Genomic DNA, 14702 nt, shown 5'->3' on the forward strand with positions numbered 1-14702 from the left:
ACTGGTGTGGATCATCCGCTGTGTATGTATACATACATACATACTTCAATGGGCTCGTGCATCAGGATAAAAAAAAATGGGGCGGCCTTCTGAATTTTGAAGCGAACAAGATCATTCTTTGAGGCGAGATGGGTAGAACCTATCCAAATTATTGCAATATTGCTTCTCGCCGCAATGATTGAATCCAGCCGATTCCGTCAATTACACAACCCTTGAGAGCAAGGGATTGAGACATCAAAATTGGGATGGAAAAGGTAAAAAAAAATTGGATTGGATTGGATAGCGTGATAACGGACGTGCTCCACCTAACCAAAAGGTACCGGGAATGATCCAATAGGTAAGAATAGAACAACCTTTAGTAACAATCGAAGCCAGTCTAGAGTTCCTTCAATGAACTCCACTGATATGGAATTAATCAACTCCGGATTTCATGGATCGTGTTTTGTATGGGGATAATATGGGGAAACCACGGTATGTAGTGCAGGTAGAGAGTCGACCTGCTACGGAGTACACCAGCCGAGGTCCCCACCATTGCGCAAGACAGGTGCGTTCATTGCCACGGTTTGTAAGGTATGTAGTACATGTATGTAGAACGTTGGTATGCACCGTTTTCAGAGGGTTATACGTCACACGCTCAGATTCCCAGCATCTGTGTGCCCGGTTTCAATCGCAAAGGGTTTTTTTTTTGGCTCCACATTAAAATCCATAAAAATGGGTCTTGTAAGATTTGACGTCATTTGCCAACGCTCGGCCGTCGGTATGGAGCAATCGAAGAAGGTGATGCGGCTATAGCCCGGTATTCCTGCATAAATCAGCTGTCTTAATAATTCAATGAATTCCGCGTGCCTCAGGTGTGATCGGTTAGTTCAGGGACCAGACGATTCCTATCCGTTGATGTCGCCACTTTCCCCGAGATCGTGATTGGTCAATCGGCAAAATCGGATCAATCCTACATAATTAATGAAACGGATTCGAAAGGAGATGGAGACTATTTTTGGGAAGCGGCTTGGATTGGGTAACAAGCTAAAAATTGTAGAGAAGGCTCACTCCCTTAAGAGATTGTCCGGAATCCCCAAAATCACCCGACAGTCAGCAAAACCAGGACCGAAACCGGTCAATAAACATCACCAAGGTCACTGTAATAATATGCCTGAATAAACTCTGCCAATGCGAATACTCTGTAACTTTCAGCCTAGCCTCCAGATGGATGGCCCAGCAAAAGATCAGAGCCGAATATGATACCCATCTCAAAATATGTCGAGATGAACATGCGGCTTTCTAACTCTTGCGCACTTTCAAAGTCAAGCAGAGTTACCACACGACTATCTCTGTCATAGAGAATATTGTGCTTCCCAGGATCATCAAGGCGGATGCCCACTTGTCGCAAAGCATGAATGCCGTTAAGGCATTCGGACTGAACGTAAGCCCGTTCGGCCTCGGATAGAGTATGCCATAGTCTGTCAAGCCGCATCCCGCGTCTCTGCTCCAGAACGAGAACATAGCCTGATGGGAATATACTTGAGCAGACAATCTCCCCCCTGGAGATCCACTTGGTGAAGCTGCGATAGCCGGTCGGCTGCTGGGCCCAAATGCGGTTGTACACTTCTGCTTCCGCATGAAATCTAAACGTAACTAGTTAGTAAGTCTAATAACAAGCTATTAAAGTAATCCGACTTACAGCTCATCGTATTGAAGTCCCCAGCACTTTAGGATCACCGTTGATCCACCCATAGTTGCTAACCAGGTCGCCTTATCTTGGAGGCGTGAGTCTGATAACTGCTGAAGGCAGTTCACGACCGTAGGGGTAGATCCGCCAGTGTTAATGATTACACTATCCGATGTGATAGTGTCTACTTGATTCGCCACTGGCGGGGATGGGTAAGCGGAATTTCCAGTTATACGGGAGGACACGCGGACAGGAGGAGGGCCTCGTAGCTTCTTAATATATCAGCAGCTTTACGATGTCTCTCACAGTTGCCCAAATCAAATACTTACATTCCTTGGCTCAAATGTTGGGCTTTCAATGTATTTTGGCTCCGATACGGCCATTAGACAGAAACCAGTAAGTAACTGGCGAAGGGAAGGCTGCGTAACGCCATGCCAAATAGGCGGCGAAAGGAGGAAAGAATAGTCGGCTTCTCGTTTCACAAAAACGGTAGAGTCGTAGGTGGATAAAAATCCAAACCGAGTTGAACATGTGCGCATCTGACCAACAAGTTGTCCTAAGCAAAAGGTCAAGAGTGAGCGAACTTCGCGTGAAAATGAGAGAATGTTGGGCAGGCAAACCTATCAGTGGCTCAAGGCGAGGAGATGTACTGGGTCGGTTGAGATGAAGATATTCGTCCAAGATGGTCCAAGGCGTTTTCATTTCTCCAACCAGATGAACATTATTAGGTCTAGGCCTGGTTGCAATGAGCCCCAAACATACGTCTGGGATAGTGGCTTCTGGGGTGGAGATTGCCTGAAAATCGGCAAATCGGATTGACGCCATACCTAGAACCGGTTCGAGGGCTTTGATGACTGGGTCGCAGACGTTACGGACAAACCTCCCGGTTAAACCAAGCTCATTGCCGACTGTGTAAAGTTCCGTCTCGTCGTTCAACGGAACTTCATGGGCAATGTCAGCCTCTTGGAACACTTGGTAAGCGTCCGTTGCGAATGTGTTCCATGGAGACATATAGGCGAGTGACAGACGGTCGGGATGGATTGATGGGTTCGATGTTCCTGCATATTGACATAAAGCTGGAGAAGCTCGAGCTAGCTGCGTCTGAACTGGCTCCATGTTTTGGCAAATGGATGGAATAATCGTTGGAATGGCAAGAAACGTTCTGGCTTGGTGAATAGATGACTGTTGATAGCGCTCGCGGCATGACTATTCCCGATTCCCGATTCGGCGATGGATACGGGGGGAGGTGCCACCTCGCGCCATTTTGAAACAACAGCTGACCGCCCTCCGCAACTCTGTATTATACTGTTCCCTACTAGTACCGTACCTCGTAGTACACCTTTACCTGGCTAACAAATTAAATTTGAATTCAATGTGAACTAAAACTGAATTCAGCCCGGGTTCCAAAAACGGGATCCGAAATGGGTACAGTTCTAGGTACAGTTGCAATGCTGCCGTGTCTATTCTAGGTAGATGCAGCCTCCGCCAAAACTAATGCAATCAAGAGGGAACGGAGTGGAGGAGAATGTGTCTAATTCGGAGGAAAGGTTGGGCTGTGTCATCATTACTAGTACATGTATTACTGTTTTACGCGGGTTCCGACAACGAGTTCATACAGCATTATGTAATCTAGTTTTTAGGAAAGATGGGGAGGAGTTGGAACTTCTTTCCTTCTTCCTTCCTCAACCCGCAATTCATCGATTTCATATCCATCACTGTTTGTTTCGTGAGCTCGTATCCCGAGTTAGTCTCCGTTTGTTTGTTTGGTTTGTTTTGGTGTCCGTCAATCACGTGGAACGTATAGATGTAATGCTTCGAATTTTCGAGCCAGCCCCACCGTCAATAGTGTAGCCACAGAATGCGGGCCCATCAACATGTTAAACCTAGTAAGTACATAGCCGCTTAAGCCCGCCACATATGAAAACAAGGCGAGAGACAAACAATCCAACCAATGAATACTTCGGGATTGACGGGTGAGACGGGAGAAAGTGGAGAGGGAAATCCCAAAGTCAAAAAAACCCTTGAATCGGGGACAAACGGAGAAAGTTAGCCGAAGTCAAGTCAACTGTTCAATTAATAATGAAAAAACCCCCAGTCATGTGACTGCGCGTCGAGAGTCGCGTGTTTGGCGATCCGCGTTGATCGGTTGGCATCAGCTGGATTGTCTTCACCAAACATCATGGTGTTCAAGCCCTTCAAGTCACCTTTGATCAGGAAACCAGAGACAACCGATGAGGCCAAAACCCAAGACATATCTGCTCAGAATCCCCTCAAAAAGGATGACCCAGCACCTGTGACCGAAACGCGGCCAACTCCGTCGGAACCTCGAAAGCCACTACAACAAGTCAGAAATGTGGGGACGGAGTCTGGGGGCAAAACAGCTCCTGCGCCTGAGCCTATCAAACTGCTCGGCGATGAGAGGTTCTTCAACGCTCTTTGGTACGTCCTATGAAAACCTCTTTGGTTATTGTATCTATCTGACATTGCTTTTTCTTACATTAGGAGAAAACCAAGCGCCAAGAAGAACAAGACATGGGATGGAGACGGTGTTCTCACTGCCCGCGCTGGTCTTGTCACCCTGCGAGATGTAGGAGGCAAAGACATGGGACGGGGGAGGTTTGAGGGTGAACTCGAACCAGGGAAGATGCTCTATGTGGGTGGTAAGGAGGTGGAGATTGACTCTGAGATACCTCGCAGGGAGTACTTAGCTGGGAAGAATGTTTTGCAAGCTACCAAGCCGACACAGACTTCAAAGGGCTCGAGGAAAACCCCATTGACAGCGCTGAAAAACAGCGAAGATCAAATCTCAAGGACTCTAGGCCGGACCGGATCTTTGAAGCGAGGCGCATCAGTATTAGATGGGGACAATAAAGGACACTCGGGATTCGGTGCATACAAGAAGCCATATCTTGATGATTCTGTTCTACCAACCCATCCAATCAAGGTGGTCCCTCGCCACGATCCGGACGCACCAGGAGCTTTGGTTATGCCACGACCGGCCTCGGTTCCCGATGGAAAGCAGATTGTAGATGTTGTGGTTGACCCGCTGTTGACGAAGAGTCTGCGCCCGCACCAGCGAGAAGGTGTTCAGTTTTTGTACGAATGTGTCATGGGAATGCGATCATTCAATGGCGAAGGAGCAATTCTCGCAGACGAGATGGGTATGGGAAAGACCTTGCAAACAATCGCTCTTCTATGGACTCTGTTAAAACAAAATCCTATCTACGGTGCGCCTCCGGTCATTAAGAAGGCTTTGATTGTCTGCCCTGTCACTTTGATCAACAACTGGCGGAAGGAGTTCCGCAAGTGGCTCGGAAACGAACGGATTGGAGTTTTCGTCTTTGATGATAATCGGAAACGTCTAACCGATTTCACCAAGGGGAAATCATATAGCATTATGATTGTGGGTTACGAGAAGTTGAGGACGGCCCAGGAGGGTCTAACAAAGGGCGCTGGTGTGGATATCATCATCGCAGACGAAGGTCATCGACTGAAGACCCTGTCAAACAAGAGTGGTCAGGCTATCCAGTCTCTAAATGCCGCAAAAAGAGTTATCCTTTCAGGCACCCCCATTCAAAATGATCTTAGCGAATTTTTTGCTGCGGTCGATCTCGTGAATCCTGGAATTCTGGGAACATTCAAGGCTTTTATTCGAGAGTTTGAAACACCGATTGTTCGCAGCAGACAACCAGAGGCCACCAGAAAAGAGATCGAAAAGGGCGAATCTCGAAGCGAAGAGCTTCGGGACCTTACTTCCAAGTTCATCCTCCGCAGGACAGCAGACATATTAGCCAAGTACCTCCCTCCCAAGACAGAATACGTTCTATTCTGTAACCCAACTCGTTCCCAGGCCAACATCTACCAAGCCGTCCTGGCTTCTCCTGTCTTCCAGTCCGCCATGGGCAATGCAGAGAGCGCTCTCCAGTTGATCACTATCCTGAAGAAACTTTGCAATAGCCCCTCATTACTCACAGCAAAGAACAACAACAATGCACCGAGTGAAACTATAACCGCCCTTCTCGCCTCTCTCCCCCCAAACCTCATGCGCCACTTCTCTCCTTCGGCTAGCGCGAAAATTCGAGTTCTTGATCAAATCCTTGATAACATGCGAACAAATACAACCGAAAAGATCGTTCTCGTCTCTAATTACACCTCCACCCTCAATCTTCTCGCGAATCTCCTGAGCTCCCTTGGTCTGCCCTTCCTCCGCCTAGACGGTAGCACTCCCACCCAAAAACGCCAACCTTTGGTGGACGACTTCAACCGTCTTCCTGCAGACAAATGTTTTGCTTTCTTGCTTTCTGCTAAAGCTGGTGGTATGGGCCTCAACCTTATCGGCGCCAGCCGTCTTGTTCTCTTTGACGTCGACTGGAATCCCGCGACAGATATTCAAGCCATGGCCCGTATTCACCGCGATGGACAGAAGCACCACTGTCGTATCTACCGGGTAATCCTGAAAGGTAGCCTCGAAGAAAAGATTTGGCAGCGACAGGTAACCAAAATTGGGTTGGCAGATAGTGTCATGGAGCATAAGAACAGCGTCGCACAATTCTCTTCTGCTGAGCTCCGTGACTTGTTCCGTCTTGACGAGGAGAGCCGCTGTCAGACTCACGATTTACTGGCTTGTGAGTGCGGTGGCAAGGGAATCATTTCGTCTTCCTCCTCGGGCACTGCTACGCCTAATCTGAAGCCTGGCGATGGGGAAGATGAGGGGAATGACCCCGAACTTTCGGAGTTAAGTAATGCCCCCTCCGACGATGAACCTGATTTTCCAAAATTGGTCAAAGCTTCCGAGGTAGACATGGAAGCCCAGGAGCGCGCTATCCGCGACTCGTCGCGGCGGGGCAGAACACAGAAAAATACCATGCATCAGTCTCTAGCACAGTATGCGCATATCGACCCTTCTGTTCTTACTAGTGCTGAAGAGGAAGATGAATTCGCCGCTATTGTTGATGACAATGTCCTGCTTTCTTTGCTAAAGGATGAGTGTAATCGGATAGGTTATATCTTCAAAAAGGCGAATGGTGCCGAGGTGGAAAGTGAAGACACTACAGCTGCAGGTGCTCTGGCTCCTGCCAACGAAGCTGCGTGATAAATACTCACCTTACTACTACTACATAAACAAATAAAACTAGATGTCTAATGCTCGAATACCTATGCACTACTTCAATTGCTGAAGCTTACCTACGTGAGTGAATGCGTCTGTTCTAACTGCCTGAAGTTTCAGACCCGTGATCTAGTATGTGCATGTTTCTACAGGAACCTTTCGATGTTCCAAGGTTAGAGTCAATGACATTATTTATGAAGAATACACATAAATGAGATATTGCACATCATGTAAGAAGGCAGTCAGAGCAGAAGAATTTCCTTTGAACAGAACGGACTGGAGATAGGAAAGGGGATCTTGATTGGAAAGACATGACCAAAAAGCCAGGATCAGATATGGCCAGAAGACATCTAAATGTACATAAGAAAATATTGTGGTGAAACAAAACATGCAGATCTAGAATGATCATAGGGGTAAAGAGTAAAAAAAAAAAAAAAAAAAGGACAAGAAAGTAAAAGAATAAGGAAAGAAGGGAAAGAAAGAGGAAAGGAAACCGCCCAGTTAAATGACCACCCATCCGCCATGCACCAGACCCAAATGCTGATATCGCATGTACCCACAATCACATCATATCAAAAATTAGCCAGGCTGCGGTACTAGTACCGCAGTTTACCGACAAGCCCAAAAGTATAGGCAGCTTCGGCCTCACTCTTCATTTGAATCATAAAGATCTTTTGAGAACTCGTCGTCACACCACCTTGCTTCGAGACGACGCCATCATTGGTCTCTTCGTAGACTGAAACGGCGATTCCGGTGCGAGCGATCCGCTCAAATGAGCTTTCGGGAAGACAGACATCTAATAAGATCTCACCACGCGTCTTGCCTCGAACAACAATCCGCTTTTCGGACTCAACGTCGGCGCGTGGAGTTGCCGCTCCGGAGCTGGTAGGGGAATTTTCTCCATCGGCGGGCGAGGCACTGTTCTCGCTGCGGCCACTGACGGCTGTTCCAGGGCGAGAGAGGTTCTTAGGTGGAGCGGGCATGATTGTTAGGCGGGCAGCACCCATGTCGCGCCACTTAGAAGCTGATTCGCGAAGGTAGATGCGGATCTTGGCGTTTGAAAGGCCAATTCCGTCGGCACCCTTGATCGCAGCTGCTATACGGTCAATGCCGGTTGATCCTGAGGGGGTCTCGCCAGAGTCGCCGGAGCCGGAGTAGATGCTTCCTTCGCGACCGGTGCGGGAGCTGACTGTTGAACGGGCAATGTTGAACATCTTACTTCCTCCACCAAAACGTTTCAGGGCGGAAAAGGCACTGCTCATGGTTCCGACACTGCTTTCGGAGCCCTCGGCGAGGGAACGCGGGGAGCTATTTGAGGCCCGGTAGCTTCTTCTGCGGCGGGGGAAGCCAAACCAGCTTCCGCCAGACTTGGTGGCGGGCTCAAAGGTCTGGACAGTGTCGTTCAAGGGCCCACGGGCGTTTTGAAGAGCAATATAGGTTGGGTTATTAATGCGTGCTTGGTTGATGAGGGCATACAAAGCATCGCAGTCATCTGGGTTTTGAGACCGGAACATTATATTGTTGCTGGATGTGATCTTGGAACGATGAGTAGGAGGTGAACGAATGCTAATGTCGATGGCTGTACCCCGGCGGATGGGGACGAGTGGAGTGAGCTCCATAGAGATGAGTGGCTTTGATCGAGAGTCGGCATTCATCTTGAACGCTTCAATGAGTCCAGGGCTAATCGTTATACTGCATTCGTCAGGAAGAAGAGCTTCCCAACTTCCCTTGTCCGACCACGCAAAAATGGATGCGGTGGCTTTTGAAGACTTGGTAGGTTGTAAGGGGACAGTCCGATACCCGCTTTGTGATGCCGAATTGGAAGGAGATAAGGAGCTTGCCTCAGAAGTACCGGACTCCAAGCGCCTTGGCTTGGGAAGCTCGCTAATATCACTTTCTTCATAGTCGGAGTCTGAGGCCGAGGAGTAAGAATCCTCTGAATCGGACCTCGAGTATTCCGATGAGGAGTAGCTGTAATGGCGCACTGTTGATGCATCAGAATCAGACTCCGTGTAGGAATCTGAAGCCGTGGAGGGTTCATATTCGTGCTTCAATGGCGAAGAGCCCCTGCGCTTAAGTCGAACACCTGATGGACTGAGAACAGGGCTATTGGAAAGTTTTCCTGTGGAGGAGCTCGGTGAGCGATGGGGTGGTGGAGGAGGAGGTGCATCATCGTGATGAGTCGATTTGTGACGAGATTTTCTTCTTCGGGACTTAGTAGGGGTCTCGGGGAGCTCTTGAGTTGGCAGACATTCCAGAGCAGGGTAATCTTCCTCCTCGTCGACACCAAGGCTGCTCGGTGTTGACATGTGGGTTTGGCTGCTGGGAGTCCGAAGTTTAGGAATCTGGGGCAGATGCGCCGAGGGCACTGATGATACGCGAGGGGATTCGGGCTCTGGAGACACCTGCTTTCGTGGGGTCTTGGGCTGTGGGATCTTCGACGCAGACTTGGGTTTTGGCTTGGGGGAAGCTGTGTTTTGGCTAACATCACTACCTTCACCATAGTACCTAATTTTAGATGGTGTGGACTCCGCGACCTGCACTGGCTCCTCAACAATCGTCTGGGGGGACGGCGCCTCTGAAGCCGGACTATCACCATATCTCGACTGTCTCTTTGCCTTTGATCTTTTCAACCCATTAGAGGATCTATCTGCATTGTTCTGAGAAGGCAGAGATTGCAAGGCGGAGCGAGGCGGCTTGACCGAGAGCTCGGAGCCTCCTGTAGTGTAGTCCGTTTCACGGGTCACTGCAGAGCACATGGAGCTTCTTGTATCAGTGGCGGAAGAGCTGACAGTGCTCGGCTCGGAAAACTGCTCTTTGGGAGTGAAAGAGCGTCGTCTTTCGCCAATTGGAATTTCAACATCATTGAGGTTGACTCGAGGCGGGGAGTCGCTGACAGAAGACTTGCGCGCTTTATGTTGCTTTGCTCGGCTGATAAAGCTTTGGCTCCGGAAAATGGATGGGGGAATAGGATCGGAGCCTAGCAGCGAAACCCATTCTACACCGATCTCGTAGTCATCGATGCGAAGAGAGATCAGTTCCTGCCAATATTTCTCCTCTTCGGGGGCACTGCGAAGCATGAGCACAATCTCGCCAGCTTCACCATTACGAGCTGAGACACATCGAAGGTCCATAGGCGGGAAAAGAAGCCAGCGATCTGAATGATCAATCTCACAAATCATCAAGTCCCCTCCAGATCCATTTCCGGAAACATTGTCTCGGTACAGTAGCTCTGCTCGGCAGTCTACCGTTTGGCCACTGGAATGGTACAGTGAGAAGTTGAAGAAATCACGAGCCCGGACACGCCGAGTGCGGTCAACGACAACATTCCGAGCGACTCCTAAGGTCATGGGATCTCTCGCGCGAGTTGAGTCAATGCTAGCAGCAGACTCGTCCTCAAGTCTCGCCCTCTCGTCCCGAGCTCGCTTACGAGCATCGAGCACGAGAGCCTGGTAGGCGGTCGCGATTTCCTCGGCCTTTGGTGACGGGTTCAGAGTATTAATACCTTTGAAGCTCTTGGCAAGATACTTCAGTCGTACCAAGGGGCGCTTCAATAGGTAGGCCACATCAACCTTGTCGCCATCAGAATCCACAACATCCCCATTTTCATCTCTCTCCATGCCTTCATCGAGACTCTTTGTCTCGGCATTTTCGTTGTCCTCGTCTTCTTCAAGGGGAGCAAGATTGACAATGACATCTTTAAAACCAAGTCTCCAGGCTTTGAGGTACTCCTTATACACTCTTTGCGCCCCCTGGGCCCAAGTCAGCAGGGCGTCTGTGTCATTCTGAGGAATGCGCTTGTGTAATGTCTTCAGGCGCTCGACAGCAACACCCATGTTAACAATTGGCTTAGAAAAGTTCAAATCGTCCTTCGGATCCAGCGAAGGACGGAACAGGCCAGCGGCGATGGCTGAATCTGAGCGTGAAAGAACACATGTCAGAAGGACAGGGATGACACCGCCGACAAGAGTCTTCAGTTCTCGCATATATTTGGCCTCATCGGCGGACAGCTCAGCCAGAAGGTCGGGGATTGTTGCACTAGCCAGTCGACTTTTATTAGTCCGAATACTGCGAGCTGACCTTATGCTTCTACTTCTGGATGCAGGAACCGAGAGAACAGACATGAGATCATTGTGGTTTGTGAGTCGACGTTTCAGCTGTGATGAAACCACAGGAAGGGAATCGGGATCAAACTGATCTTTCTCTTCTGCGGCCTCTTCTGCTTCTTCTGTGGGTCTAGATTGTTCCGTGGGCTTGGACTCGCGGTTTGAGATGCTGGCCGTATTCTTCTCTGGGGCCGATGGAGCTGACATGGATGATCCCTCTGGAAGGGTGCTCGAAGCTTCGCTTGAAGCGATTGTCGATAGACGGCGGTGCCCGGTACTTGGGAATGGCTTGCTAAGACCTAGAGGTACGGGTGCATTGTTTGCCGACACCTCGGATATTTCTGACTCTGCTTGGAATTCGGACTCGGATGTCGCAAGGCTGTCCTCGTATAGCGACTCTCGTAGATGTTTTTCGACTTTGGCTTTTGGAGATTTGCGGGACTTGTCGACACTTGCTCGCCTAGGTGCTGAAACAATCTCAATCTTGCGTTGCCTATCGCTTGATGGACGGCGATCCTTTTCTTTAGTTCGGCTATGAGAGCTCTTGGGGCGAGGCTCACTTTCTGCTATCGTGTCGGAGGTCAGGCTACTCGCAGTGTCTGTGTTGACCACTCTTTTGGATCGTCTCTCTCGTGCTGATTTGATATCCAGCGGACCAGGCATATCAATTCTGTGAGCATCATCCAAGAAAGGATCCGGTGTATCCGTTAACCAAGCCTCGATCTTCGCGCCTCGGTTTGCCGTTGGTGGAGGTCTTGGAGGCTCCACTTTGGGTATCGTGAACATCTTCCTAGACTCGTCCAGCATCTGTGCAAATATGCCTCCTTTAGGTATCTGTGGATGGCCTCGAGCGCGCCTCCGTGACAATTCTGAGAAGTCAGCCTCGCTGCGTGCCCATTCTGCCGCATCCTCAGGTGGTGGCGATTGTCTCTTTTGCTTCTCCGACACCTCCGACCGGATGGCAGATTTGGGCCGATCCGCCTCTGTCTCCCAGTCGCTTTCCACCACAGAGTCGGGCCTTTTGCGAGGAGCCGACTTCCATTCCTTGACCGGCGTTTTCACTGCCGCTCGCGGGGTATCTCGGCTTTTTTCGAGGAGACCACCTTTGGGGTTGTCTTTCTTTCCCGATCCCGCATCTTCGTTTGTAGTGTATTCATTGATGCGCTTGGGAGCCGGCAGGTTGCGTGTGGAAGTTTGTCCTACCGAGGTAGTTGATCGGTTCCTCCTCCAGTGTTCATCGCTAATAACTCGTTTGCGCGGAGTGCTGTGACTGCGCTTCCTTGTCTGCCCCATGGGGCCTTTTGTCATCTTTACTTTTGCCGGCTTTTCCTTTTCCCTCTCCTTTTCCTTTTCCTTTTCCTTCTCCTTCTCCTTGTCCTTCCCAGCATCAGACTTTGGCTTTATCGATTTGGGCGCAGGCTTGGCTTTTTTCTCGTTCTCGTCATTTTCTTCATCGTCGTACAATCCATCGTCGATCGTGATCACTCCGCCTCCTTGTTGTTGCCAGTTGCGCACTCTTGCGCGAACGGTGTTTGTATCGTGGACCCCGAGCGGGAGGCCAATATCCAGTGGTTTCGTTGGAGTGGGTTTGGCACTCCCCCCAGTCTTGGGACGATGCGGGGTCGCAGGAGACGGCATCGATGTCTATTGTGAAACCCAAGAATGCATTAATTTCCGGGACAGAGGGGTATATGGCGATATTCGACTTTGATTATTTGACCGCGACGGGCTGAAAAAGGGAATGTGTTGTTCTTTTTTTGGGGATATTTCGTCATGGGCTGGGGAAATGAAGATGTCACTAACCACACAGACACTGAATGGCCTAGAGTCGCAGAATGAAGAGCAGCATTTGCTTTTTCTCTTAACCTTGGGGCCCTTGGTGGCTGTCAAACACGTTCGAGGGGAATGTAAACAAGGCGATTAGACGCTGATCGACGATAAGCCCAAACTCCCGCACTAGTTCTGCTGCCGGGGAAACCACGCGCCGATCGGATCTGACCTATGATTTGGTTGCAAGCTGGTCTGCAAGGACTCCAAGGCGATCTTTTGATCTTTTGATCTTTGACCGTGTGATTTGATCCGGTGCACACTGCTTTGCTGCGTGGTTTTTTCGCCCTTTTTTTTCTCTTCTTTTTATTAATTCATCAAAGCCGGGGCTGAACAAGGGCCTTGATGGCCTTGGCGTCGCCAATTATCACCCTCAGCTTGAGATGTAAGAATGTGGGTAAGAAACCTTGAATTTAAATAAAAAGCGATAGAGAGAATGATAGAGAACAAAAAAAAAAAAAAGAAAAAAAAATGGAACTAGATTCACCCCTTTGGCCGGAGATTTCAGGGAGTATTTTAATCCCGGTTGCGCATGTACGGTGTCTCTATGTGCATTGGGCGTCATAGCTGTCTGATTATGGAGTTGGACAAAGTTGGACTTGAATGCATGATTGGAAAACCCCCTTCCATTATGGAGATTATGGATTAATGTGTGTGGCCAATATCATAATACTATCTATTCTTATGTACGGATATTCTTACACTATTTAACACCCTAGCAGACTGTAGCCTCTAGTTCCATTCTTTTACTCGTGGCCATCACATCTATGCATCTTATGGCTGATGTAGAGAAAAAAACCCCCCCGTTGAATCTCAATTTCGACCAGAACGACTCACGAGCACGAACTTGTGCTATCCCACTTTGAGAATGAAATCTTTCCCCACTTACTCACATGCGGCTATGACGGAAGAGGTGTTACTGGGCTTTTTTTCTCTCGGCTGACCCCTGCTGTCTCTTCATGGCGGTCGAGAGGGTCCGCATACTGTTAACGAGATAATCTATTTTCAAGTCAGCAACTTTCCTGCCTTTCCTCTCTCTCTCTCTCTCTCTCTCTCTCTCTCTCTCTCTCTCTCTCTCTCTCTCTTGATTTCATGGTGGAGACTGACAAAAAGGTATCACGATCCAGATGAAATTCATCAAGAAATAATACACCCAGAAATAATAACCTTCCGGTCGACTATACGGTCGATCGTGAACGTAGTGATCGAACAGACTTGTAGCATAATATAATGTATCGCCATAAAGGTGGCTCATGCACACAACTATTTGTAGCGGGTGGCGCAATGAGTGCCGGGTTGCGGTCAGATATGCAACAACGAAGCAGAGGGGCCCCCACAGGAGCTGGTGGATTGGGTAGTTACTTGGTCAGTGGATAAAAGCCTCGGAAAGCCCGGTCTGGTCCTGATCGGGGTGACCACTCACCACGGTAATGGTCTCCATACATAACACCAGTGTGTCTGAGGTCATGTAGCGGGAATCCGACAGTGCGTATTCCTTCCATAACTGCCCAAATAAATCCTGGGCTGAGGCCATATGGTCATGATGCAGCACGAAATACCCTTCAAAGAAACAATGCAGAGTCCCAGCTAAATCAATATGATCAGCCCCATTCCCTTCAACTTGGTTCGGACATTGGTGGAGTCATACAGAGCACAAACCACAAGATGGCAATTCTATCCGCCATGCGAAGAGTTGGTCGCACGAAACTGGCCATTGCAAAGGTCAATCCGAGAAGAACTGTACATCCTCCACCCATAGCCACCAATAGCTCCAGAACAGGGGTTTGGTTGGGCGAATAGCCGACAATGTCGGCCCCGAGGGGATAGTAAGGGTGAGAGGAGCCACCCAGCATTGTCCTTTTGAATGTCCCAAAAAAAAAGCTTGTTTTCTGATCCTGGTGTGATCCTCCAATCTAAAGTAAGATTCAATTCAAATTGAGGAAATGAAAAGCTGAATAATCGGCCCACCTTTTTATGAGGAATGTTTTGTTTTCCT

The 14702-nt window shown here is 49.1% G+C and overlaps 4 protein-coding genes across 4 annotated transcripts; 1 reads left to right on the forward strand and 3 right to left on the reverse strand.

Moving 5' to 3' along the window:
• Positions 1-1192: 1192 nt before the first annotated feature.
• Positions 1193-2782, reverse strand: N7466_001284 (uncharacterized protein; the record flags this gene model as incomplete). Its single annotated transcript, XM_057160682.1, has 4 exons — positions 1193-1622; positions 1679-1935; positions 1996-2222; positions 2287-2782. 4 exons carry the CDS (start codon positions 2780-2782, stop codon positions 1193-1195), a joined length of 1410 nt encoding a protein of 469 aa, XP_057026930.1.
• A 1063-nt stretch (positions 2783-3845) lies between these two features.
• N7466_001285 (DEAD/DEAH box helicase) lies at positions 3846-6758 on the forward strand (the record flags this gene model as incomplete). The annotated part of the gene is made up of 2 exons (XM_057160683.1): positions 3846-4105; positions 4169-6758. The coding sequence occupies 2 exons, from the start codon at positions 3846-3848 to the stop codon at positions 6756-6758; spliced, it is 2850 nt and encodes a 949-aa protein (XP_057026931.1).
• A 611-nt stretch (positions 6759-7369) lies between these two features.
• Positions 7370-12517, reverse strand: N7466_001286 (uncharacterized protein; the record flags this gene model as incomplete). Its single annotated transcript, XM_057160684.1, has 1 exon — positions 7370-12517. One exon carries the CDS (start codon positions 12515-12517, stop codon positions 7370-7372), a length of 5148 nt encoding a protein of 1715 aa, XP_057026932.1.
• A 1105-nt stretch (positions 12518-13622) lies between these two features.
• N7466_001287 (EXPERA domain-containing protein) lies at positions 13623-14559 on the reverse strand (the record flags this gene model as incomplete). Its single annotated transcript, XM_057160685.1, has 4 exons — positions 13623-13787; positions 13827-14048; positions 14130-14293; positions 14355-14559. The coding sequence occupies 4 exons, from the start codon at positions 14557-14559 to the stop codon at positions 13623-13625; spliced, it is 756 nt and encodes a 251-aa protein (XP_057026933.1).
• Between the last annotated feature and the right edge of the window lie 143 nt (positions 14560-14702).

Source organism: Penicillium verhagenii, assembly GCF_028828195.1.
Source record: "Penicillium verhagenii strain IBT 33310 chromosome Unknown utg000002l_segment0_segment0, whole genome shotgun sequence".
Lineage (NCBI taxonomy): Eukaryota > Fungi > Ascomycota > Eurotiomycetes > Eurotiales > Aspergillaceae > Penicillium > Penicillium verhagenii.